This window comes from Chanos chanos, chromosome 6 (genome assembly GCF_902362185.1).
Source record: "Chanos chanos chromosome 6, fChaCha1.1, whole genome shotgun sequence".
Taxonomy (NCBI): Eukaryota; Metazoa; Chordata; class Actinopteri; order Gonorynchiformes; family Chanidae; genus Chanos; species Chanos chanos.
Window position 1 is genome coordinate 44,978,683 of NC_044500.1, and position 24,948 is coordinate 45,003,630.

General features: G+C 40.7%; 1 protein-coding gene and 1 pseudogene across 1 annotated transcript; both read left to right on the forward strand.

Annotated features, from left to right (window-relative positions):
- Positions 1-4,758: 4,758 nt before the first annotated feature.
- Positions 4,759-9,259, forward strand: LOC115814598 (tripartite motif-containing protein 16-like protein). The gene is made up of 6 exons (XM_030777493.1): positions 4,759-5,352; positions 6,096-6,191; positions 6,459-6,692; positions 7,186-7,345; positions 7,759-7,824; positions 8,682-9,259. Exons 1-6 carry the CDS (start codon positions 4,759-4,761, stop codon positions 9,257-9,259), a joined length of 1,728 nt encoding a protein of 575 aa, XP_030633353.1.
- A 270-nt stretch (positions 9,260-9,529) lies between these two features.
- LOC115815449 (tripartite motif-containing protein 16-like) lies at positions 9,530-23,768 on the forward strand (annotated as a pseudogene).
- The last annotated feature ends 1,180 nt before the right edge of the window (positions 23,769-24,948 follow it).

Sequence of the window (24,948 nt, forward strand, 5' to 3'; positions counted from 1 at the left end):
TTCATTAATTAAAATTAATGCAAAATTACACAGTTAATTACATATTCTCTGTGTACCATATAAAGTAATAGCACAGCATTGCTATCACTATAAATTCAGTATTAGACAACAAAAGAAAAAATATTTCACACCATGTAAACAATACAATGCAGGAACTTAACCATGGAATTACCTGAATGTTTTTAACTCTTTAAATCTATTTATAGCATTTATGAACTTACTCTATGTACAAATACATCAACTTAAATTACAACCATACTTCCCATAGGGCTACCTATGCAATTTTGCCAATAAACACATTTGCACTTTTTGAATTTCAAAAGCATGTTGCTCTCCATCGAGGCATCATAAATTCGCACATAAGTTAGGAATAATGTCAAAAGAATGTCAAAAAAAATCCCTGGTTTGGAAACATTTTAAGCTTACTGATGGTGATAAAAAAAAAGCCAGAGTGTCAGATATGCAAGATAAAACTCGTGTACCATCACTCAACAACAAATTTGGGAAACCATCTGAAAAGTGTAAGTTTATTTCTGAAGTTGTAAAATGGCTATCTCCATAAGTGAAGGTCTGCAATATCGTCAGGCACACCTAAATTTAGTTTAGTCTTCTGCGCAGATAATCACATAATATTTGTGAATGTTTAAGTGCATCCTCAGCTATGGAAGGAATGCCAACTGTCGACACTGCAGCGACAGCAAACTCTGGATCAAATGATGTGAATAATGTCTATGTAAAGTGTAAAATTAAAAAAAAAGTGTGACTTGGAGTTTCTCATATTCGCCATCTCTTTATTCATATTATTGAGTAGAAAAAGTAGTGTATTCCGAAACAACAGGTCAAAACGATGACGTAAGGTCACAGACATTTGAAGCTTCATTCGGAAAAGGTCGGCTAAAATTCGATTGGCAAAAAATGGCATTCAGTACAGCCCTGGTTGTGTTCTCAACCTTTTAATTGAGAAAAGAAATAGAGGGTGCTTGGGCTGAATTTTATAATACTTTTTATTGATTGACACACGTGCTCCTAAATACATTTTACAGTTTGCACACATCTATTTTTGTTGCAAATGCAAGTGAAATGCTTGCACTGTCGAGCCCTGAGAAAGTAGATAAAGTGTTCAGACATCACATAACACTTCAATAATCCAAGTTCAGGAGAACCAAATCATAATATTGGCAAAACCGACATGAGGAGGCCAGTACTGATACGGATCAATAACTGTCAAAAGGGGCCGATAGTGTCCGATATATTGGCAAAACCGATATGTCGGTCAACCTCTAATCTGCCAAAGGTCTCTGAGGGGTTGAATGCAGAGTTGGAAAGGCTTCTGACTGAACAGGGACTCCTTGTTGCCTTGCAGAGCATGGAGGGTGGAAAAGCCATAGACACTGATAGTCTGCCTGCAGAGTTTTGGTGTAACGATTATGATTTAAGGACAGGAAGACATTTGGCATCGGCGTCACTGGGCTCCACAACGTGTCCTCTTCCTACCAAAGGAGGGCATGGCCTGGAGCACCTGTCAATCAGACTGGCAACCTTCCGTCTGCAGCTCATTCAGAGATTCTTGACGGGAACAGCAGCCTTGGTGTTGAGAAAGGTAGCCAGCATTATTTTACAGAGTGTGGATGGGTTTGGGCTAGACGCAGCCCTGTTTCTTTTAGATGAGAAACAGCTATGTCTGAGCAGGTTGCCTCTTTTTTTAGTGTGGACTTTTTAAAATATGGTGTCTTTTTAAACTCTGTTAACCAGAAAAGACAGACTCTCTGTATTGGCTGCTAGAGGTTGCCACTGCTTAAAGGAGCACGTTTGGATGTGGCAGGTGATCATACGCCTGGCCTCACTCAAATGCTGTGTGCTTCGAGAGCAGTGAAATTGTGGCATATAACTAATGTGGCAAGACCTAATGTGGACAATGTACAGGCAGTAGGCTCTTTGTTAGGCCAGAGGGCCAGCCACCACATCAACACTGTGATTCAGCTGAGGAAAGAAAGACTGTCAGAAGAGGAGCGGTCCTTGTTAAAGGACTATGGACCAGGAAAGATTGTTCCCAACAAGGGTATTAACAAAGGTGGGAATATTCCCATATTTGAAGGGCATGTCAGGTCTGCTGTTGTACTTGAATGGATTACAAAACTAAAGATTTACATGCTGTGATAGGGAAAGTGCTGAAAAAAATGCTGTATTAAAATACTGAATAAATCAGCACTGAATGGGAGTGCTGACCCTGTGTGGACAGAGAAACTTGGGTTGAGTAAAGAAAAACACCCAGTTTGGGGGGCTCTATACAAACCACTGCTGGCAAAATGGTCTGGAGATCTTCTGTGGATAATTTTACATAGGACTGTGGCTTTCAATGCTTTTGTTTCTACTATTTCTATCAACTTTTGTGGACTCAGGGAAATTATCTTTCGTTGTTTGGTGGGATGTTTACGACTAAAAGTCCATTTTGATTTGTTGAGTCAGGTGTCTCTCAATCTGGAGGGAAATTTTTACCTCACATGCTTTCATTTTTGGGGCAGGGTATAATCAAAGACAGGTAATGAAATGGCAACTGCTCAATTGTTTGGTTGGACAGGCAAAACTTACAATTTACAATGTATGCGGTGATTCATTCATTTGGGGACATAACTTATTAAGAAATTAAATGTATTAGCTCTGTTGACAGAGAGAGAGAAATTTTCACTCAATCTCTCTCTGTCTCTCTGTCTCTCTATCTCTAAATTTTTAGTGTTTTTAGTGGGTTTCTTTTATCCTATTTTAAAATGACTTTATTTTTCTAAACTTTATTTATTTATCTTTTACATGTGATGTTTTTGATGATGATCCCTTTTTTTTATGCTGCAAACCAACCTAACAAACAGACTGCTTCTGTGTGTAAATGAGTGATGAAATGAAAGTATTGGTGCCAGTGTACCAGTAGAAGTATTGTTAAAGTCTCTCTCTCTCTCTCTCTCTCTCTCTCTCTCTCTCCCTCCCTTTCTCTCTCTCTCTCTCTCTCTCTCTTGCGCTCTCACACACACATACACACACACACACACATTTTATCTCAAGCAATCACACACTCTCTCTGAGATAGAAAGGTGAAAGGTGCTTCATAATTAAGAGGCTTCTGGATCCTGCGGATTCTGGAAACTCTGGTCAGCCCTGCTGGTCAGACTACAATACATTTCACCAGTCATCACTTCTCACTGATCACTCACTGTGTAATAAGAAACATTGAGCAATCACAGTAAGACAAATTCTGAGTGATATTTAGCTTAATCCAATTGATCTCTAACTTTTGAGGTTATGAGTTTTTATCACCTGGGCTATGTTGTGGGCCAGCCTTTGTCTAGAAGTTAGAAAACCAGGCTCGTGACTGGAGGGATGCTGGGAGCAAGGACTGCTGCGTTCACTACCAGACAAATTCACTGCTCACAGTGTGTGTGTGTGTGTGTGTGTGTGTGATCACAGTGTTACATATACATTCATATATTGAAAAATGACTGCTAGCTCTCTGGGAGGTTTCAGTAAATATAATTCCTTTCCTGAATCATCGTGAAAACTCCAAATATCTGTATCCTCATAATGGACTAAAACCAATTTAATTCTGCTCCTATCTCTTTACGAATGTGTGCACAGTCCCACGGACACTCTAATAACATAAAATCATAAAAATCCCAAAGCATAAACTAATATCAAGTTTTTTTCCATTCTAGAATGTTTTAAACCTTGCTTTTCAACACTTTTTTACACCAAAGCGGTTCACACTTTTCCATTCAACAGTGTGGCCTAAGTGTTTAGCAGGATTAAATTTATTTAGAGCCCAATATCACTGTTTACAGTCTCAAAGGGCTTTACATGACACAACAAACAATACACTGCGAACAACATCATACAATCAACTCCAACCTGATTTTTCAATAAAAAAAAAAAAAAGACAATGCAAAAACATTTGCAAAGACATTTTCTGTTAATGTAAGGATCTGTAGTATCTCAACTGCTTTACGTTTTTGCTGCTTATTTACGTGACATAGCAGAAGTATTTCAAATGTTGTATCAGGAAGATTCTCTTTGGTTGGAAAATGTCTTTTCTGCCACTTAAGAGTCTTTCACAAGCCGGACACAGAATTCCATGGGAATTCTGAATGTGCTGAAGGTACAAGTATTTGTAAACAGTTTAAATCATTTAAATGAGGCATTTGTCCCCTTTCATGTTAACTGACAGAGAACATAGAACTTCATTGGTTATATATATCGTCAGCCGTGACCCTTTACTTGATCGATAGAACAGCTTCACCACTGAGAACTACTGAATTTAAAAAACAGTGACACTACTGCTTTGCTAGTGTGAAATGAAGTTAAACTGTGGCAATTCTCTCTGTCTCCAGAAGAGGGGAGCAGAGTAGCACCAGAGGCACTAAAACAACCGTATAAAGAAATGTCAGAATTATTTACAGCAGTCTCTCTCTCTCTCTCTCTCTCTCTCTTGCTCTCTCTTTTTCTCTCTCTCTCTCTCTGTTTCTGTCTATCACACTATCATCCTCTCTCTCTCTCTCTCTCTCTCTTTCTGTCCATCACACTATCATCCTCTCAGTGAATTGTGAGTGCTCTGTCTCTTTAAGAGAAATCCATTTGACTCTCAGAAAGAACCAGGAAGTCTAGAGTGTGGAAGTCACTCCTGATCTCGTTTTCACAGAAACAAAACTGATATGCCTGTTCAGTTTGTGTGGAAAATCGTGTTAATAACTGTGTGAGAACAGTACGTGCAGTAAAATGGAAGCATCCAGTATGTCATTGGAAATAAGTGAGGATCAGTTCATCTGTTCATTCTGTCTGGATCTCCTTAAGGATCCTGTGGCTATTCACTGTGGTCACAGTTACTGTATGGGCTGTATTAAGGGCTACTGGGATCAGGATGATCAGAAGGGAGTCTACAGCTGCCCCCAGTGCAGACAGACCTTCAGTCCAAGACCCGTTCTATGTAAAAATGCCATATTGGCTGAAATGGTGGAGAAACTGAAGAAGACGAGACTCCAAGCTGCTGCTCCTCCTCCTCACTGTGACACCAGAGATGTGGAGTGTGGTGTTTGTACTGAGTCAAAACTCAAAGCCATCAAGTCCTGTCTGGTGTGTCTGGATTCCTACTGTCAAACTCACTTTGAACAACATGAAAATCTGTTCAAAGGGAAGAGACACAAAGTGATTGATGCCACTGGAAAACTACAAGACCAGATTTGTCCTCATCATAACAAACTAAGAGAGCTTTGGTGTCGAACTGACCAACAGTTCATGTGTTATCTGTGTCTGGTGGATGAACACAGAGACCATAAAACAGTATCAGTGGCAGCAGAGAGGACTGAAAGACAGGTATGTACAGGGACTTCTCTTACAGCTCAATGAGAATGTGTGTAAATGTGCACTGACCACTGATAATTGTCATCTGTATTTAATAAAACAGAAGCTGTTTGTTCTGTCACACCTACCATGACTCTGACTGAGTGTGAGCATTGACTGCCTCCACATCTACTGTCACACTGAGGTGGACCCAGAGGGTGTGGGGCTGTTTTTTTTTTTTTTTTACAGTTGAAGTAGTTTTACTTGTTTGGGCCTGTGGTGTCTCTATAATGATATCTTTTGGGAGGGTTTTTTGTGTCACTGTTCATCAGGTCCTGGGTTGTTACCCTCTCAGTAAACTCTATAACATCAGCATTAAGTCCAGGGTTGGGGTCAAATTCTGAATGTGAGAACCTCAGTGATAATGTGTGTGAATGTGCACTGACCACTCATAACTGTCATCTGGATTCAGTAAAACAATCACTGCTTATTTTCTCATAAAGTTACAACCGAAACTGCTCAATTAGTCTTATCAGAAAAACTTCGCCATATATGGAATTTTTTTTTTCTAAATTTCAAATCAAAACCAAAATACACAATTAATTCAGTGACTGAGTGCACAGTCTCAAAGTTAAACAAACAAGTTTACACTGGTAAAATGGTTATATACTGTAATATGTCATTTTAATATTTAAATATTTAAAACGACACAGAGAACTTTGTCTGAATGCAGATGCTGTGTATAAACGTTGTTATTTCTTTTTTATGTGCAACAGAAGCAGTTGGGAAAAACTCAGAGCAAAACCCAGCAGAGAATCCAGGAGAGAGAGAAGGAGGTGCAGGAGCTGAGACAGGCTGTGGAGTCTCTGAGGGTGAGTGTTGAACAGAGGAGAAGACAAGAGCCAAGAGCTGGAGGAGTCATTTGAGGGCTCAGTCAGGGTTCTCCTCCAGTCGGTCAGTGAGGAGTCCAGTGTTGGGCTACTGTCCAATCCCACTGAATCACAGTGTAGGGAACAGACTGGCTGGGTAAGATCTGAACGAAGTGTGTGATTGTAATGGACCCCCCCTCCTCCGTGCATATGTGTGTGTGTGTGTGTGTGTGCACGTGCATGTGTGTGTGTGTGTTTGTCTCCTAACAGCGCTCTGCACAGGCAGCAGTGGAGGACAGTGAGAGGATCTTTACTGAGCTGATCCATTTTATTGAGAGAAGGTGTCATGAGTTGACAGAGCTGATCAGAGATCAGGAGAAGACTGAATTGAGTCGGGCTGAAGGAGTACTGGAGCGACTGGAGCAGGAGATTTCTGATCTGAGGAGGAGAGACACTGAGCTGGAGCAGCTTTCACAGACAGAGGATCACATCCATTTCCTCCAGGTAACAGTGGAGGACAAAGTGCTCTCCAGTATAACAGGACTTGACTCCTCCTGAGTAACGTGTGTATAAAGTTTTGTTTCCATCCATCAGGACTGTACTTATGTATCTCTCTGTGTATATATGTGTGTGTGTGTGTGTGTGTGTGTGTGTGTGTGTGGCTCCAAAGGAGTGGCTCTAAAATGACTTTCCTCTAATTAAAATAGCTTTCATCTCTTTTGTATTGGCTGTAATGTATATCAAACATATTAAAGCTTCACGTTGAGATGATCATTTTTGTTCTGAATGCATGTGTATGTGCTCCATCTTTAGCAGAGTGTAATTTCAGTCACAAAGGACAAAGTGCAGTTTCAGAATATGTCCACCAGGTGTCTCTTTTCTAGTTCTGTTTTTACTTGGTTTTTCCAGTGTCTCTTTACAATGTTTGTGTTTGGTGCTGAGGTTTGGGTAATACCTTTCTTTCTTAAAGAATTAACATTTCTGCTTGTGTGTGTAGACTTTTCTGTCTCTCTGTTCCCCTCCTGGATCTGAAGACTTACCCAGCATCACTGTCAGTCCACACCTCTCTTTTGAGGATGTAGGAAAATCTGTCTCTCAGCTGGAAGAGCGACTGGAGGATTTCTGTAAAGAGGAGTTTGGAAGCCTTTATGATAAAGGTAGGAGATTTAGACGCTGTTACTGAAGTTTTGGTAAACTGAAACTCAGATCAGTTCCCTTTTCAACAGGTTAATAATCAGCCCTTTTGTCTTTATAGTAACAACCATCAAGATCATTCCTTGCCCTGAACCCCGAACCAGCACGGAGTTCTTACAATGTAAGACACACACACACACACACACACACACACACACACACACACACACACACACACACACACACACCGACCCACCCACCCACCCACTGTTAAATAAAAAAATGTACTGCACAGTGGCACTAGTGGAGGGAAAGAGTGGTAGAATGCTCTTTTTTGTCATTTAATTCTGAAAAATGACAAATAACTCCTGTGTTCCAAAACTTGCCTCATTTTATTGAGATAAAACCACAACAGAAGAATCTTATGTTTTCACAGTGACAGAGACAAATATTGAGGAAATTCATCCTCCTGAACCCCAGACCAGAGAAGAGTTCCTACAATGTGAGTCTCTCTCTCTCTCTCTCTCTCTCTCTCTCTCTCTCTCTCTCTCATTCTCTCTCATTCTTTCTCACTCGCTCACTCGCTTTCTGTGTTTCTCCCTCTGTCATAGATGATGTAAGGAAAACTGTGTGTGCATTTCAAATCATTTAAATAAGGCATTTGTCAACCCTACCCCTCTGCCTGACTGATAAAAGACCTTCACGTCTGAAAAGCTACTTGACTTCAAAAATAGTAACACTACTTCGCTGCTTCTGGGAAAGGCTGATAAACTCATTTTCGCTAATTGTAGTGACTCTACGGCCCAACTGTGGCAGTTCTCGCCATCTAAGAGGACAGATCTTACCTCACTCCTAATAACACAAAAGACAAGATGAGTTTTCCAGACAGCTGTTCACGTACCTTGATCTAACCTTCATTTAAAACGTGCACACACAAAAAAAGAAAACACCACCCACTCTCTGATACAATAATCTGAAATTAAAGTTCAGTGATAACCAGAAAAAAACAGCAATTATATGTCATTAAAATAGCAAAAGTAAGAAAAAGGTGATTGCTCTCATAGGTGAGCAGTTGCATAGGCCGTGTGTATGGGGTGAGAGAAAGAGCCCGTTACAATGGGACATTCAATTACCTCATCATTCAGTCAGAGAAAACCCCCCAGCAAAGACCACCTACAGAATTCTACACCCACACACCACAGAGAGAGAATAAACAAACACAAAACACACAAAAAGTGCACGGTAAATTGCAATAAGTAAATTTTTTTTTTTTAAATTGTACGTTGTATTGAAGTCTGAATTGTATTTGATTTGAATAAAATGTGTAATGGTTTTTTTTTTATCCTTCAACTCTCTCAGATTCTTGTGAGCTCAAGCTGGATCCCAACACAGCACATGAATATCTCTGTCTGTCTGAGGGGAACAGAAGTGTGAGCAACACTGGGAAATTCCAGTCATATCCTGATCATTCAGACAGATTTGACACATATCTCCAGGTGTTGTGTAGAGAGAGTGTGTCTGCACGCTGTTACTGGGAGGTTGAGTGGAGTGGGTATGATGAAGGTATAGCAGTGTCATACAAAGGCATCAGCAGGAAAGGACGAGGTAATGAGTGTGGGTTTGGACTTAATGATCAGTCCTGGGGTTTGTTTTGTAATTATGATGATGATGATGATGATGATGATGATAATTATAATTATGATGATATTAAATGGACAGTATCATTCAGACACAATAATGAAAAGACTAAACTCCCCTTTGACAAGCGTACTTTTAGAATAGGAGTGTATGTGGACCACAGGGCAGGAACTCTGTCCTTCTACAGTGTCTCTGACACAATGACCCTCCTCCACAGAGTCCACACCACATTCACTCAGCCCCTCTATCCTGGGTTTAGGGTCAGATCAAAGGTGAGGTTATGTCACCATCCAAAATGAATACAAACAGAATGATCTAGTTATGACCATAATGTCAAATGATTGTGTTGTGTTTTGAGGGGGGTTGAGAGGGTATGCCACCCCCCTTGTTAGCAAAATGACCAAAATGCATCCCCTTTGTTAAACATTAAATTTAAAGTTGTATTTACTCATTACTTTAATACACACTTATAAAAAGACAATTGCACCAGGGAGAGAAGGAAGATAACTGGATAAAATGGAACTGTAGAATTAGAAATGTCACAGTTATGATTAAGGCATCCTGCAACAATGTCCACTGGGAATATGAAATGTGCTCACTCTCATTTTGCTTTTATTCATCTCAAACATGGCATTTTCTTCAGTACAGGTGGCCCTGTCATTTTCAGTCATATGCACATACAGTGAAAGCGCTCTCTGACACACCAACACGTTTAATAATGGTCACATTGTCTTATCCTTCAACACTGATCAGACTAGACTGATAGAGCAGAACTTTAAAATGGTTTACCGCTCTGATAGCGTCCAGTCACATGACGCAAACTCTCTTTGGTTTCAGCTCAAACTCATGTTACAGCTGCCCAAGACATAACACTCTGTAAAATGCACATGAATTTGCATGATGAGGTCATATTAAAATAGACAAAGAATTCACAGCCATTAGTGATTAACAATACTCAAACAGATTGAATACATGAAACAAAATGATATGTAAAACATTAAACATTGAAATTAATTTTACTCCTATTAAAGTCTCATTTCTCATTCAGGGCGTGTTTTCACTTATTACAACATGAATTTATGAATCCAGTGTCAGAAAAGAATTAGTGATGTACTGATAGCAGATGTTTTATAAGTAATAACTACAAATAATATACTAATTTGTAAATCATAATTCATTATCCTTAGAGGTTTGTCCTAAATCATCTTTATACTTCGAGTGGAACATTATCCTCATTCACATAATATAAGGCAAAGATGAATAAACTTGTCAAAATCAAACAAGATCTACTGCTGTCATAACTCAGACTGCCGGTCAGGTTCTGGTTTTGATATTAGTCTTTAACTGAGGTTTGAATAATTGGGGAGACCATTGTAACTGAGGACTGTCTGTGTAAAGACTGTATGTATTAAGTCTGTCTTTGTAAGATCTTCTACAGAGGATATTTGTTGTAAGTCTCTCTGTCTCCAGCAGAGAGCAGTAGACTCTCAAACTGGCATTAGAGCATTAGAGTTATAATAAAAAAGAAATGTCTGAATTTTGAATGGCAAAATCTCTCTATCTCTCCCTCTCTCTCTGTCTCTTTCTCTCTCTCTCTCTCACACACACGCACACACACACACACACACTAACTCATTCACACACTCTCTCATCACTCACATCTCACACACTCACTCACTCACACTCCTCTCAGGGAAATTTGAGTGATCTGTCACTGTCAGACAAACCTGTTTTACTGTCTCTCAGGACCAGGAACTCATATGTACTTTCACTTATAGAGAAACACAGCTGATCTGAGCTGATCAGTGTGTGTTTAATTATATGTACATATTTCTGAGTGTGTGATCAGTAAAATGGCAGACCAGTATTTCAGCATTTCATGACCAGTTCATGTGTCCAGTCTGTCTGGATCTCCTTAAGGATCCTGTGGCTATTCCCTGTGGACACAGTTACTGTATGGGCTGTATTAAGGGCTGCTGGGATCAGGATGATCAGAAGGGAGTCTACAGCTGCCCCCAGTGCAGAGAGACTTTCGTTCCAAGACCTGCTCTGGGTAAAAACACTATACTGGCTGAAATGGTGGAGAAACTGAAGAAGATGAGACTCCAAGCTGCTGCTCCTCCTGCTCACTGTTATGCTGGACCTGGAGATGTGGAGTGTGGTGTTTGTACTGGGAGAAAACTCAAAGCCATCAAGTCCTGTCTGGTGTGTCTGGATTCCTACTGTCAAACTCACTTTGAACAACATGAAAATCTGTTCAAAAAGGGAAGAGACACAAAGTGATTGATGCCACTGGAAAACTACAAGACCAGATTTGCCCTCATCATAATGAACTGATAAAGCTTTGGTGTCGAACTGACCAACAGTTCATGTGTTATCTGTGTCTGGTGGATGAACACAGAGACCATAAAACAGTATCAGTATCAGCAGATAGGACTGAAAGACAGGTATGTACAGGGACTTCTCTTACAGCTCAGTGATGTTATGTGTAAATGACCACTCATAACTGTCATCTGGATCTGAAGTAATTATTTGAACATTTCTGACAGACTGAATTATGATTTTATTTACATGGCTTTTCGACGTAATGTAATTCATATTTTAACAGTGAGAGACACCAACTCTCTAATTAGGGAATGAAGAGGTGTTTTTTTTTTTTTTTTTTTTTTTGCAAAAACCATATGAGAATCTTTTGAAATGTTTTCATCACGAACGCCACAATATATACTTATATTAATAATCGACGCCGTTGTACTCATAAGATCCTGACACGTGCTTGTTTTGAAACTGCATTAAAATGAATAAATATTGGCGAACGTTTCTTCCATTTACTTGCATTTTTAATGTAAGTAAACTAGCCGTCCACGAGGGGGTAACGTAACGCAAAGAGCTGTAATCGAACTTTAATCTAAATCACCCCTCGTTTATTCCTTAACTCCTCTTGACGAAATGGTTACTATAATTGGAGAGTTTTGGAAGAAGGGGCGAACACAGTGTGGTGAAGATTTAAAATTGATACAAACGGCCAAGTGCATCAACGAAAGAAAAAAAAAAACGGAAAACAACTAATCTTTTCAACTATTGACGAATCTTGGCAAACCATAAAAGATCATCACAGAGATATTAAAGCTGTTTTTTTTTTTTAAAGATGGACAAACATTAGCTTAAATCGAGTATTTTCCCCGCTCAGGAATCACCAACGGGCAGGACAAAAGTGCAGAGTGGCAGATTTTATTAACCAACTTATAGAAAAACAAACACAAGAAGGTATCAAACAAAACAAGGTACTGAAATAAGCAAAGGAATAACAGAACGTGGTAAAGCTAACTAACGAGAGAACTTGGTGGAAGCAAATCATTTATGTAAGTATAAACGCTCAGAATACACATGGGACAAGTGTAGACTTCGCGGTGTTCCATGAAGACAGGGGGGTTTAAGTAAGAGAGAGTGACTGCGTGCATGGAAGTGAAGACAGGTGTGGGTGATGAGTGAATAGACAGGTGATTAGAAAACCGGCGACGCTGATGGCTGAATGGCTGAAGTCGGCGGGGGAGGAAATGAGCTCGTTACACTGATGTAATATTGTGATATTCGACAGTGTAAAGAACAGTGATTTAATTTTCATTTTATCACATTATTATATACATATGAATTTATTTAAAATGAGAAGAAAAGGAAATGGCATTTGTGGGGGCTAAATACCTTCTCTTTATTTAATAACACATTCATTTGTGGTTCACTTCCATGGTGATTGTCTCTACTGATACTCCGTATGGATTATGATTGCAATTTTTTATTACTGCAGGGTACTCATCAAATACTTATCAAAGCATTTTCATTTTAAAATTATATTTATAAATTCATAATCAAAGGCAAAGGGATTTGGACTTTAAACCACAATCAGACTGAAAAAACGTTAAATTTATTAGTGCAAACAGGCTCAAAATTAAAGTCGAGATAGTGACGTTTTTATCATACCGAAATTCATTATACACATAATCTGTCTGTGTGCTAATGGGCCATGTGTGATGTGTTTTATTTGTGTAACAGAAACAGTTGGGAGAAAGTCAGAGGAAAATCCAGCAGAGGATCCAGGAGAGAGAGAAGGAGGTGCAGGAGCTGAGACAGGCTGTGGAGTCTTTGAGGGTGAGTGTTGAACAGAGGAGAAGACAGGAGCTGGCTGCTGGAGGAGTCATTTGAGGACTCAGTCAGGGTTCTCCTCCAGTCAGTCAGTGAGGAGTCCAGTGTTGGGCTACTGTCCAATCCCACTGAGTCACAGTGTAGGGAACAGACTGGCTGAGTAAGAGCTGAGTGAAGTGTGTGATTGTAATGGACCCCCCTCCTCTGTGTGTGTGTCTGTGTGTATGTGTGTGTGTGTGTATCCTAACAGCGCTCTGCACAAGCAGCAGTGGAGGACAGTGAGAGGATCTTTACTGAGCTGATCCGCTCCATTGAGAAATGGCACCATGAGGTGACAGAGCTGATCAGATCTTGGGAGAAGAGTGAATTGAGTCGGGCTGAAGGAGTCCTGGAGCGACTGGAGCAGGAGATTTCTGATCTGAGGAGGAGAGACGCTGAGCTGGAGCAGCTTTCACACACAGAGGATCACATCCATTTCCTCCAGGTAACAGTAGAGGACAAAGTGATCACCAATATAACAGTAACCGACTTCTCCTCAGTAACATGTGTGTAAGCTGACGGCAGTATAAGGTTTTGTTTCAGTCTGTCACCTGACAAGATTTCACTTGTGTATGAGTGTGCGTGCATATGTGTGATTTTGTGTGTGTGTGTGTGTGTTTAGAGTTTCTCGTTTCTCTGTTCCCCTCCTGGATCTGAAGTCTTACCCAGCATCACTGTCAGTCCACACCTCTCTTTTGAGGATGTAGGAAAATCTGTCTCTCAGCTGAAGGAGCGACTGGAGGATTTCTGTAAGGATGAGGTTGGAAGACTTTCCAGTAAAGGTAGGGGTTAGATATTATTTTAGATACTGTTACTGTAACATTGTGAAGAATATTTCAGTACAAGTCAGTTCCTGTTTGAACAGTTCAATGATGAGTCCTCTTATTTTTATAGTGAGAAACATCAAGATCATTTCTCCTCCTGAGCCAAAAACCAGAGAAGAGTTCCTACAATGTGAGTCACACGCACACACACACTCATAGCTGAATGATTACATTATAGATAAAATAAGTAACTCCTTAGCGACTACTATGCTTTAATTTATTATTATTATTATTATTATTATTATTATAATTATTATGACTATAGTGGCAAAATTTCGGTTCTATGTTTGTTATAATTAAGCCACTTCTTTCTCGTGGACACGCGGAAGGGTAAATTTCGACTCGCATCCATATCCACTTGTAACTTTTATCATTCACCAGAGCTCTGAAGCATGCTACTCACGACCACGGTGAATGTCGGCGTCGTTTATTTTCAGGTTCGTTAAACAAACTGAATCATGTTCAAAAGTTACATCACTCTTTCCTTTAAAGTTCTTGCAGTTGTGATCATATTTACATCTCAGAGTCATAAATTTACGGATGGTGGTCAAAAGGCTGTTTGCCTTCAAGCGCGCACGTGTTCAAAAAACATCCACCCTGCAGCAGCGTTCCTACTTTCTTACCATTCCAATCCCCACACATGCGCACCAGGGGATCCACCGTGAACCAATCAGCGTGTCACAAACCCCGACTCCACAACTGACACCCACCTCCACATGCACCAGGCAGCACAACAATGATGGCACCATTCAAAAGCGAAAACACTATGAACAAAAATCGTTTTAACAATATCTGGCTCCTACAGTGACTATTATGAGTATTATGATTATCATTATTATGATTGTGTTGGATTTTCTTGTGATTTTACAAGTAAACGAACCGGAGCAAAAGCGCGCTTGGGGAAAAGCTTTATTTGGTGGTGGTGGAACCCGGCAGCAAGTCCGCTTGCGCCGCAGCTTAACTCAGAGAACTTTTACCGTGATCGGCCTTTTATACCATGAAGCAAACAGACAATAGGTTTACAACGTTGCTTGATGCAAATGAGAATCTAGGTGTCAATGCTAAATTCCCCTTTTGTCTGTGATGGCTGCCATTTGCCCATTACCGGTTGTATTTTGCCTTAATCAATTGCTATTGGCTCCAACAGTAATGCGGCGCCAAAGGTGTGAAGCTTTCTTTGTATCTATGGTAATAAGACCATCAGGTTAAACAGTTCTCCTATCATGAACCATGTCTGTTCAGATGTCATTATAATCTTACAATCCCCCCTTTGATCATAACAAAACATGATCACAAAAAGAAATAATTGTAAGAAAATACATGAACAGAAAGAGGAAAAAGAACAGAAAAAGAAACCAAGATATGTTGACAGTAATCATGTACACAGCCTAATACTGAATACAGGCATCTCTGCTTACAGTATAAAATAGAATATCTTTTTATGATGATATACTGATATTGAAAGGATGTACAGCATTGTTAAAAATGACATTGTTGGCATGGTGGGTGATTGCATTCAACAGTTATGGTGCTGGATTGTATTGGTGGATGAGATGTTCTGAAGCAGGCTGTGCTATATTGTGCGTTTGACCAATGCAGATGTGTCCCGTGTCCTGTGATTCTTCCGCAGATGTCAGTCAGGTGTCAGGTACAGTCCAGTGTAGACGTCTGATGTCAGCCAGTCCATCCTTCTCTAGAGGGTTGTTTAGGATCCTCCTTTTCACTAGAATACCTGCAATGACACACAGGAGAGGAAACGGAAACGCACCTGGCCAAACTGCATCGACATCAAAATGAATTGTCATCTGTATAAACGCCTAAAATATCCCTATTTAGTTTTGGCTGGAAGCTACAGTATTTATCAGTGGTAATATGATTCTCTTCATCCTCAGGCGACAAGCTAGAGCCTAGATAACCCTAGTCCCGCCATTTCTGGACTCTGATAAATACTTCCGCCATTCTGTCCCTAATCTCTAGGTGGATTTGCTAATTTACAATGGCTCACATGGTACCACTTGTCTTTTCCCTGCACCTTAACTGCTGCATTAGTGACTAAAAGAACCTGATATGGACCTTCCCACTTGGCCTCTAATGCTACCCTCTGAGGTTTGTGAATCATTACCCACTGACCAGGCACTAGACTATGCCCCCCCTCTGGAGGTGGTTGCCATGCACTGAAAACCTGTTTCTCAGCGCCTTGTACTGCGAGACTGAGTTGTTCACAGTACTGCATCAGGCTGTCAGAAGTTAGATGTATGTCAGCTTTGCGCAGATCCATTGTTCCAGGTAGGGGCATGGGCCGGCCTGTGATGATTTCAAAAGGGCTTAGTCCAGTTTCCTTGTTGTGCGTTGCTCGGATGCTGCAGAGCACAATGGGTAGAGCCTCGGGCCAACGAATTCCTTCCTGATGGAATTTGGACAGACGTTCTTTGATGACACGATTCATCCTCTCTGTTTGGCCTGAAGCTTGTGGTCTGTAAGGACAATGTAGTGACCATTTTATGTTTACCATACGACACACTTCTTTACAGACTGTGGATGTGAAATGTGTTCCTTGGTCTGAGTCTATGCATTCTGGCAAGCCCCACCGGGGAATGATGTCCTTCACCAGTGTTTTGGCGGTGTGGGCTGCTGTTCCATGTTTGGTTGGGAATGCTTCCACCCATCTGGAGAATTTATCTACTATGACAAGCACATCCTGAAACCTCCCACACTTAGGCAGAGTTATGTAGTCCACCTGAAGATGCCGGAATGGACCAGGTGGGGCTGGTGTTCCCCCAGCAGGGATCTTAATTCTGGTTCCAGGATTGTTCTTTTGACACGTGATGCAGCTTCTTATCACATGTCGCGCTTGTGTTCGGAAGTTGGTGTTCCACCATACTCGACTGAATCTGTGGATCATTTTATCCTCACCTACATGACCCAGCAAGTGAATTTGCGTTGCCAAATAGGGGAGAAGGCATTCAGGGGCCACGGTTCGTGTACCGTATCGCCAAATGTTATCATGTTGCAGTTTTGCTCCATTTTCCATCCATGTCCAAATTTCATCTTTGGATGCTTCACTTTGCATTTGTTTGATATCAGAGATTGATTGTCTATCTTTTTCCAGTGGTCTCAGTGCCGCTGTGTGTGCTCCCCCCTCCTTTGCGGCTTGTTTAGCGGCAGCGTCTGCTAGGGCATTCCCTTTGGCTTCATTTGTTGCATCTCTTGTGTGTGCTTTTACCTTAAGGACAGTGACTTCTTTTGGTAGCCGAAGACTTTCTAGTAATTCCTTTACCAGCTCTCCATTCTTTACTGGTGTACCAGCTGCTGTCATGAACCCTCTTTGTCTCCACAGTTGTCCAAAATCATGTACAACTCCAAACCCATATCTTGAGTCTGTATAGATATTTGCAGTTTTGTCTTTAGCTAGTTTGCATGCTTCAATCAGGCCCTTGAGTTCTGCTTGTTGGGCTGATGTACCTGGGGACATTGATCCTTTTGCCAAAACTTCTGTGTCTGATGTCACAGCCCATCCGGCACTCCTTATTCCTCTTTCTACAGTTGATGACCCATCTGTGAAGAGGACCAAGTCAGGGTTGTGCAGTGGAGTTTCTTTGATGTGCTGATCAATGTCCAGAGCGGTGACAATCTCTTCACACTTGTGGTGATCTCCATCAGCCTCTGCAGGCATTATGTTTTCTTGGCTTAAGGAGAATGTCATTTTGCTGGCAAATGTTGTGGGTATAACAGTCAGTTCGGCTCCAGTATCCAGTAAGAAATCAATATCTTGATTGTTTATTTTTGCACACACATAGGGTCCGTCGGCCTTTTGATGGACTGCCGCTAGCAGGTGCTGCAGAGAGGGGAGCTCTAGTTTTCCTGCGGCTCAACAGCCTTGAGAAGAGTTCGTTTTTGTTCCTCAGTTAGCCGTTGGAACTTTCTGTCTAAATCATTATCATTTTCGTTTTGGTCTCTGAGCCTTATTTTGCATTCTTTACTCCAATGTCCTTGCTTGTGGCAGTAATAACAATGTCCACCTCTTGTTTTGTTCAGGTCATGTCTCCTGCCCTTCAAATCCCTGTGTTCAGGTCCAGTTTTTTTGTACCTTAGAGCGTTAGATTGCAAGGCTCTGAGTTTGGCATCCTGTGTCCTCTCAATTCTTGTTGACCAGTCTACAACTTGATTGAAAGCTGTCCCAACACCATCCCAGTCATCATAACGGACTTTAAGGGCTTTGGATATCTCTGGTTTTAATCCATTCATGAATGCCGTTTTCAAGGGCATGCCAGTGTCCTTGCTCAGATCATCACCGTCGTTTAAGCCAGCATGTTCCAGCCAAATCTGTGTGAAGCGTTCTTCATACTCTGCAACACTTTCCCCCGCTTTCTGCGTGCATGCAGTAATTTTTGCCCAGTTGATTTCTGCCGGTTTCAGTTCATATAAAAAGGTTCGTACAGCTTCCCATCCTGTATCAATATTATCCTGTGACTCACCCACCATTGTCTCTACACTTTCAGAGAGCTTCTTTTGATCGCTGTCTCTTAAGTTCAAATTCAGGATCATAGCAGCGTCTAGTGGGTGTAGAGTGTAAATTTTTCGTAAGCGTTCAAGAACTTGCCATGACTTGCGTGGTTGTTTATATGCATCTGGTAAATCCTTGGACCACTTATCAATTTGTTCCGGTGTGGCTGGTTGATAAGTCTTACATGGGATGTATCTTTTGACCTTCTTTGTCACAGTGCGACTCCGTCTCTGGCCATCCTCCTCAAACTCCTCTTCGCTTTGCACTTCCACTTCAGTTCTCTGGTGTTTGATTACAACAGGAGCAAGTCTAACCTTTGATGAATTGTTAGACCTTGTTGTGGAGATAGATTTGGCCTGTGAACTGCTGTCCTTTGTCACAGATGCAGGAGCAGGTGCGTCAACGGACAATCCCTCGCTGTCTGAGCCATCTGAGCTGCTGTCATAATCATGTGGCAGTTCTCTCAGCAAATGGCGATGTTGTTCCTCAGTGACATTCAGCTCTTTGAATGGATAGAGCGCTTCTGGCTTCCCTTGCTTGGTGTCTCCTTCGTGTGTCTTGGGAGAGGCTGTTGCTTTATCACAGTCTTTTGGTTGTAGTTGGATTGAGATTAAGTTTAGCCATTTTTGACTTTCAGCTAAAAGTTTCTCTTTTTCTTTCTTCTCCTCTTGTAATAGAGAAGATAATGATTTGACCTTTGCTTTTTCTGCAACGATTTCACGTTTCAGTCTTTGGGTTTCACAGTTATGCAGATGTTGTCTAATTTGCTTGCACAAAATAACAGACCATCCGTCTCGTCTGCTGCTTGCAGACATCCGCTGTGTCTTTCCCCAGGCCTTTTTCATGTCAGGTAAGGTCCAGAGTCTGTCCTCGGAAAGTTTAATGTTGTATTTCCGTTGGATGTCGTCATCGCATTTCCTTAATCCAAGCCGTTTTTCCATATATGAATTTAGGCTGTCCATCATCTGAGCGATTGTTACGTCTGGAGGAGCTTTTCCGTGACGTTCTGTCGTAGGTTTCAATGGCCCAGCCCCATGAACACGGATCTGCGCAGCCGACGACAACTCAGCAGCCATAACAATAGATTTCCGCGGGTATAAGAGCAGACAGAGTGGGTGTTAGCGGTGGTGTTGAGGATGTCCGTTTAAGTGTGAATACACACAGCTATCTTGGTGCAAATGACTATAAGCGCCAAAGAACACAGAGTTACCGACAGGAAACTGAAATTTATAATCCCTTTTTTTTTTTTTTTAAAAAACAAGAACAGACTATAAACAGTGAGTTTTTATCTTCACACGCACAGACTCGTCAAAAAGATATAGTCTATTTTTCAAAATTCAGTATAGACTTACAACCAGGAATATTTGGAGATCAAAGTGAAAACGGATACTCTTTCAAAATACCAAATAATCCTATGATGTGGACTCTTTTCGTTAATTCTCGCCCGTTAGAAATTCGACTCTTTCCGGATCTTAGTAGGAAGGTTTATCATTTAACAATTTGCCTTTAAAATAGATTATTAATCTTTCCAAAACGCCGTCGGAAGGCTGTATACAGTTTAAAACGAAAACTAAACAAAAAACAGACTACTTTCATTCCAAACTCAAGTTGGAAGGCAAGATTGCTTAATTTTAGCGACTTAAACAAATACAAATTCTTTCAGTGTATAACCTTGAGAAAAGTACAATATTCAAGTTCGCTTTTAGGCTACTGTTACAAAATAACTCCGTTCTTGGAGTTTTTCACCGTCAGACTTCCACGTCGCAACACAACCACAATAACTTACAATACCACTATAATGCACTCTTAACTCTCTCTCAAAGAGAACAATTATACAGTATTGAATTCTGTGTCGCTCACACCAACACCCTTTCCTAACCATAGAAAGGTGTCCAGCAACTAGTTGCAGCGTTTCTAATTTTACTTAGAACATTTCCTGACTTATAGTCGGAACCCGAAGCTCGCTTAACAACTTACAATACCAGCATAATGCGCTACTTCTTAACTCTCTCACAATCAAGAAAAGCACCAATTTTTAACTCTCTCACAGCGAAAAATAATTATACAGTATTGAATTCTGTTTCAGAGCTTACGACACCCTTTCCTAACCATAGGAAGGCGTCCAGCAACCTAGTCACTTAGTCTCTCCATCGACCTCCGATTAGAAGTCTGATAACCGGCTCGACTGGAGATGACTAACACTATAGTACACACTCCGTCAGTCTAATCGAAACATATAACTGTGACAGTAGCCAGGTCACAACTAAGTATTTACGGGGAGACGACGTGAGCTGTCTATACAGGCTTTCCCTAGCCTGGACCTCGGTACCTCGGCCTAACTTAATAGAGCCCTTACGAACAGTGTTTTACCGAAATTTCACTGTTAGTTACTTGCGCGTATATTTACTGGTCTATTTACTTATAAAACAGCTTAAAAAAGGGTTCTTCAGGAGGGGTAGTACATTTCTTACCAAGTTAAGATCTTCGAGATGATAACTGGCCCACCGACTCTTGTCTTGACGATCTCCGACTTGAAATTTCAACCGGAAAATGTCCGCGATTCTTCTTGCCGAATTATTCTTCGTTGTAGCTGTGTCGATGAGTTTTTCTCGTACCAAACCCTCCTGGCTGGCTCGCCAATTGTTGGATTTTCTTGTGATTTTACAAGTAAACGAACTGGAGCAAAAGCGCGCTTGGGGAAAAGCTTTATTTGGTGGTGGTGGAACCCGGCAGCAAGTCCGCTTGCGCCGCAGCTTAACTCAGAGAACTTTTACCGTGATCGGCCTTTTATACCATGAAGCAAACAGACAATAGGTTTACAACGTTGCTTGATGCAAATGAGAATCTAGGTGTCAATGCTAAATTCCCCTTTTGTCTGTGATGGCTGCCATTTGCCCATTACCGGTTGTATTTTGCCTTAATCAATTGCTATTGGCTCCAACAGTAATGCGGCGCCAAAGGTGTGAAGCTTTCTTTGTATCTATGGTAATAAGACCATCAGGTTAAACAGTTCTCCTATCATGAACCATGTCTGTTCAGATGTCATTATAATCTTACAATTGGTTCTCTTGTTTGATCTGTTTTGGCAATAGTGCATATATTACAGACATGGCTCTAAAGCTTGCTGAATTTGACTGAGAGGGAGTGAGAGAGAGAGAGAGAATCATGAGTTACATAAGTACTAGAAAGATATTAATAAATGGAGACGATAAGAGAAATGACAGAAGCAAGAGAACAGTTCTTTTATAGAAAGTGAATTAGCATTTGACACTCACAGTGTGACAGTTGATGAGTGAAGTTGACAGTAGGGCTGTGCCATATCATATTGCCCATGATATACCGGTATTTCCTCACCATGATAAGAATCTGTCATCCCACGATATTGACGATATAGTTGATGATGTGTTTACGTACGTGCTGCAACGTGGGCATCTCACCATGTCACACGCAGAATGAGAACAAGCGTGGTGGAAGGTGGAGTTTCAACCCTAGACGAGGAGGAGGAGTTAATCCCCCCATAAAATGAGTTTCTTCTGTAATATGGGAGTGGTTCAGATATTAAAGATCGGATGTGAATCAAACGTCTTTGGTTTGTAAAGTGTGTCGAAAACCTGTACCAACAAAGAGTGGAAACACATCAAATTTGCTCTACCACCTCAAGCAAAAACACCAACCAGAATACGAGGAAGGGCAGAAGTTGTGCGAGGAGAAAGCAGCAACAAGTAACGTTAAGCAAACTCTTTTAATTCAGAGGGGTGGCACTTCCTATGATAAAAAAAATAGTAAACACTGGAGCGAACTGACAGAGGAGGTGGCATTGTGCTTAGCTAAAGACAGAAAATGGACCGTAGATGGAACATGCAATTGTAAGATTATTGTAACATCCAATTGTTGGATTTTCTTGTGATTTTAGAAGTAAAGGAACTGGACCAAAAGCTTTATTAGGTGCTGATGGAATCCGGCAGCATGTCATCCTGCAAAGCTTAACTCAGAGTACTATTACCATGATTGTCTTTTTATGCCATGAAGCAAATGGCAACAGACAATAGGTTTACAATGTCGCTTAATGCAAATCAGAATTTTGGTGTTAATTCTAAACACCCCCTTTTGTCTGTGGTGGTTGCCATTTGCCCATTACTGGTTGTATTTTGCTTAATCAGTTGCTCTTGGCTACTGTAATGTGGTGCCAGAGGTGTGAAGCTTTCTTTGTAACCATGGTAATAAGACCATCAGGTTCAACAGTTCTCTTATCCTCAACCATGTCTGTTCAGATGTCACTGTAATCTTACATTATCAAGGAAATATTTTTCAAAACAGAATTCATATTCTATTTTTTAGCCTACTTAACTGGTATAGTTTAGTATTTGATGATGGTCAAGATTTATTTTTTTGGGATCATTTTTATGTGTTTGTACAGCTCTCAAGACTGTATGCTGATGCGTAACCAAAAAGATAGTGTTGAAAGGTACTGCTTTCATATCGTCATTTATATCGTACCACAAACAGTACCATGAAATATCGCGATATAGTTAAGTCTCTGTGATGGACTGCCTGTCCAGGGTCTTTCCCCGCCTTTCACCCTGTGAGCGCTGGGACAGGCTCCAGCACCCGCCGCTTAGATAATGAGTGAGTGAATTAACTAGGAGGTGTAGATTTACAGTGAAAGAGCAAGAAACAGAGACGATAAGAGACGTTAAGAGATGTTAATTTTTCATTTTTAAAATGTCGATGTCCATTTGTCTTTTTTATTCCTCAACTTCACCAGATTCCTGTGATCTCACACTGGATCCCAACACAACAAGTAAACACCTCTGTCTGTCTGAGGGGAACAGAGTGGTGACATGGAGTTACAAAGTACAGCTATATCCTGATCATCCAGAGAGATTTGATGGGTGTTATCAGGTGTTGTGTAGAGAGAGTGTGTCTGAACGCTGTTACTGGGAGACTGAGTGGAGTGGGGATTATGGGGTTTCTATATCAGTGTCATATAAAGACAGCAGGAGGAAAGGACGGGGTTATGAGTGTGGGTTTGGATTTAATAATCAGTCTTGGAGTCTAGACTGTTATCCCTCTAATTACTCATTCAGACACAACAATAAAAAGACTAAACTCCCCATAGTTCCCAGTTCCTCCAGAATAGGAGTGTATGTGGACCACAGGGCAGGAACTCTGTCCTTCTACAGCGTCTCTGACGCAATGACCCTCCTCCACAGAGTCCACACCACATTCACTCAGCCCCTCTATCCTGGGTTTTATGTCTGTGTTGGGTCAACAGTGAGGTTATGTCACCATCCAAAATGAATAAAATAGAATGGTCCAGTTATGATCCAATGATTGTGCTGTATTATCAGATGACAGACATGATTAGGTTATTATGGATGGAGGTTGTAGTAAAGGAGTGCTGTGATTGTAGCTGAGATTACTCTAATGATCATCCTCTGACTGTGGGAAGTTTCTCTTAATGTGTTTGTTGTTTTTTTTCCCTTCATTTTGTGAAACTCAGTGTGCCCCCATTGTTGAGAGTTTGTGTGTGAATCAGAGAAGGAGAATTTTGTACAAGAAGACTGTCATACATACACTGTGTAAGTTTTTGTTCTCCTAGAATTTGAGTTTTGATTCTTGACACTGAAAATGTTTCATTTTTCATCCGCTTTATTCATATGTTCTTGAATTCATTAAATCATAGAGAATAGCGATAAGAAGGCAGTTTATTGTTCTCTCTCTCGTTCTCTCTCTCTCTCACACACACAAACACACACATACACAGACATTTCACTACACTACATTTCACCAGTCATCACTTACACTTCTCACTAATAAATTACTGTGCAATCAGAAACAAAGCTCTTATCATTTCTGTAAATAGTTTATTTTTGAGTTTTTGTTTGTTTGTTTTTTTATGTAAGTAAATTTGAATAAAAATGATGTGTCCCTGTCTTTGTTGTGGTGTAGTTGATCAGGTGTAGTGTGTTAATTAAACATGTGTCTGACCTGAGTAGCTCTCAGTTATTTAACACTGCATAGTTGGCATAGTTATAGTGATAGGTTTAATGACAATAAGTGTGTTGTGTTAAACCTGATCCAGACAAAATACAATTATTAGACTGAAAAAACCCAGCTTCTGTGATAAAATGAAATACAAGCATTAGTAATGCTCGAACCCTTCACCGAGAAAAGGTGTGAACACGTCAAACCCATCGCTGTCCACAGCAATTTTCAAAACAAACTGATGCCCATTCCATCAGCTCCACATTTTTTAAAATCATTAATGATTAACATTTTCCACTTTGCAGCCAAAACAAATGCATCTTTTCATCATTGAAAATGCATTATTAAAGTAATGACGGTCTTTGCTCATGCACAACTAAAAAAGTCTTTATAGCATCAACAGACCATGAAAAGTTTGCAATGAGTTACAATGAGTGAATGGTTCAGAATGGTTAACTAACCATCACCCGCAACAAGGACAACCCACCACAGC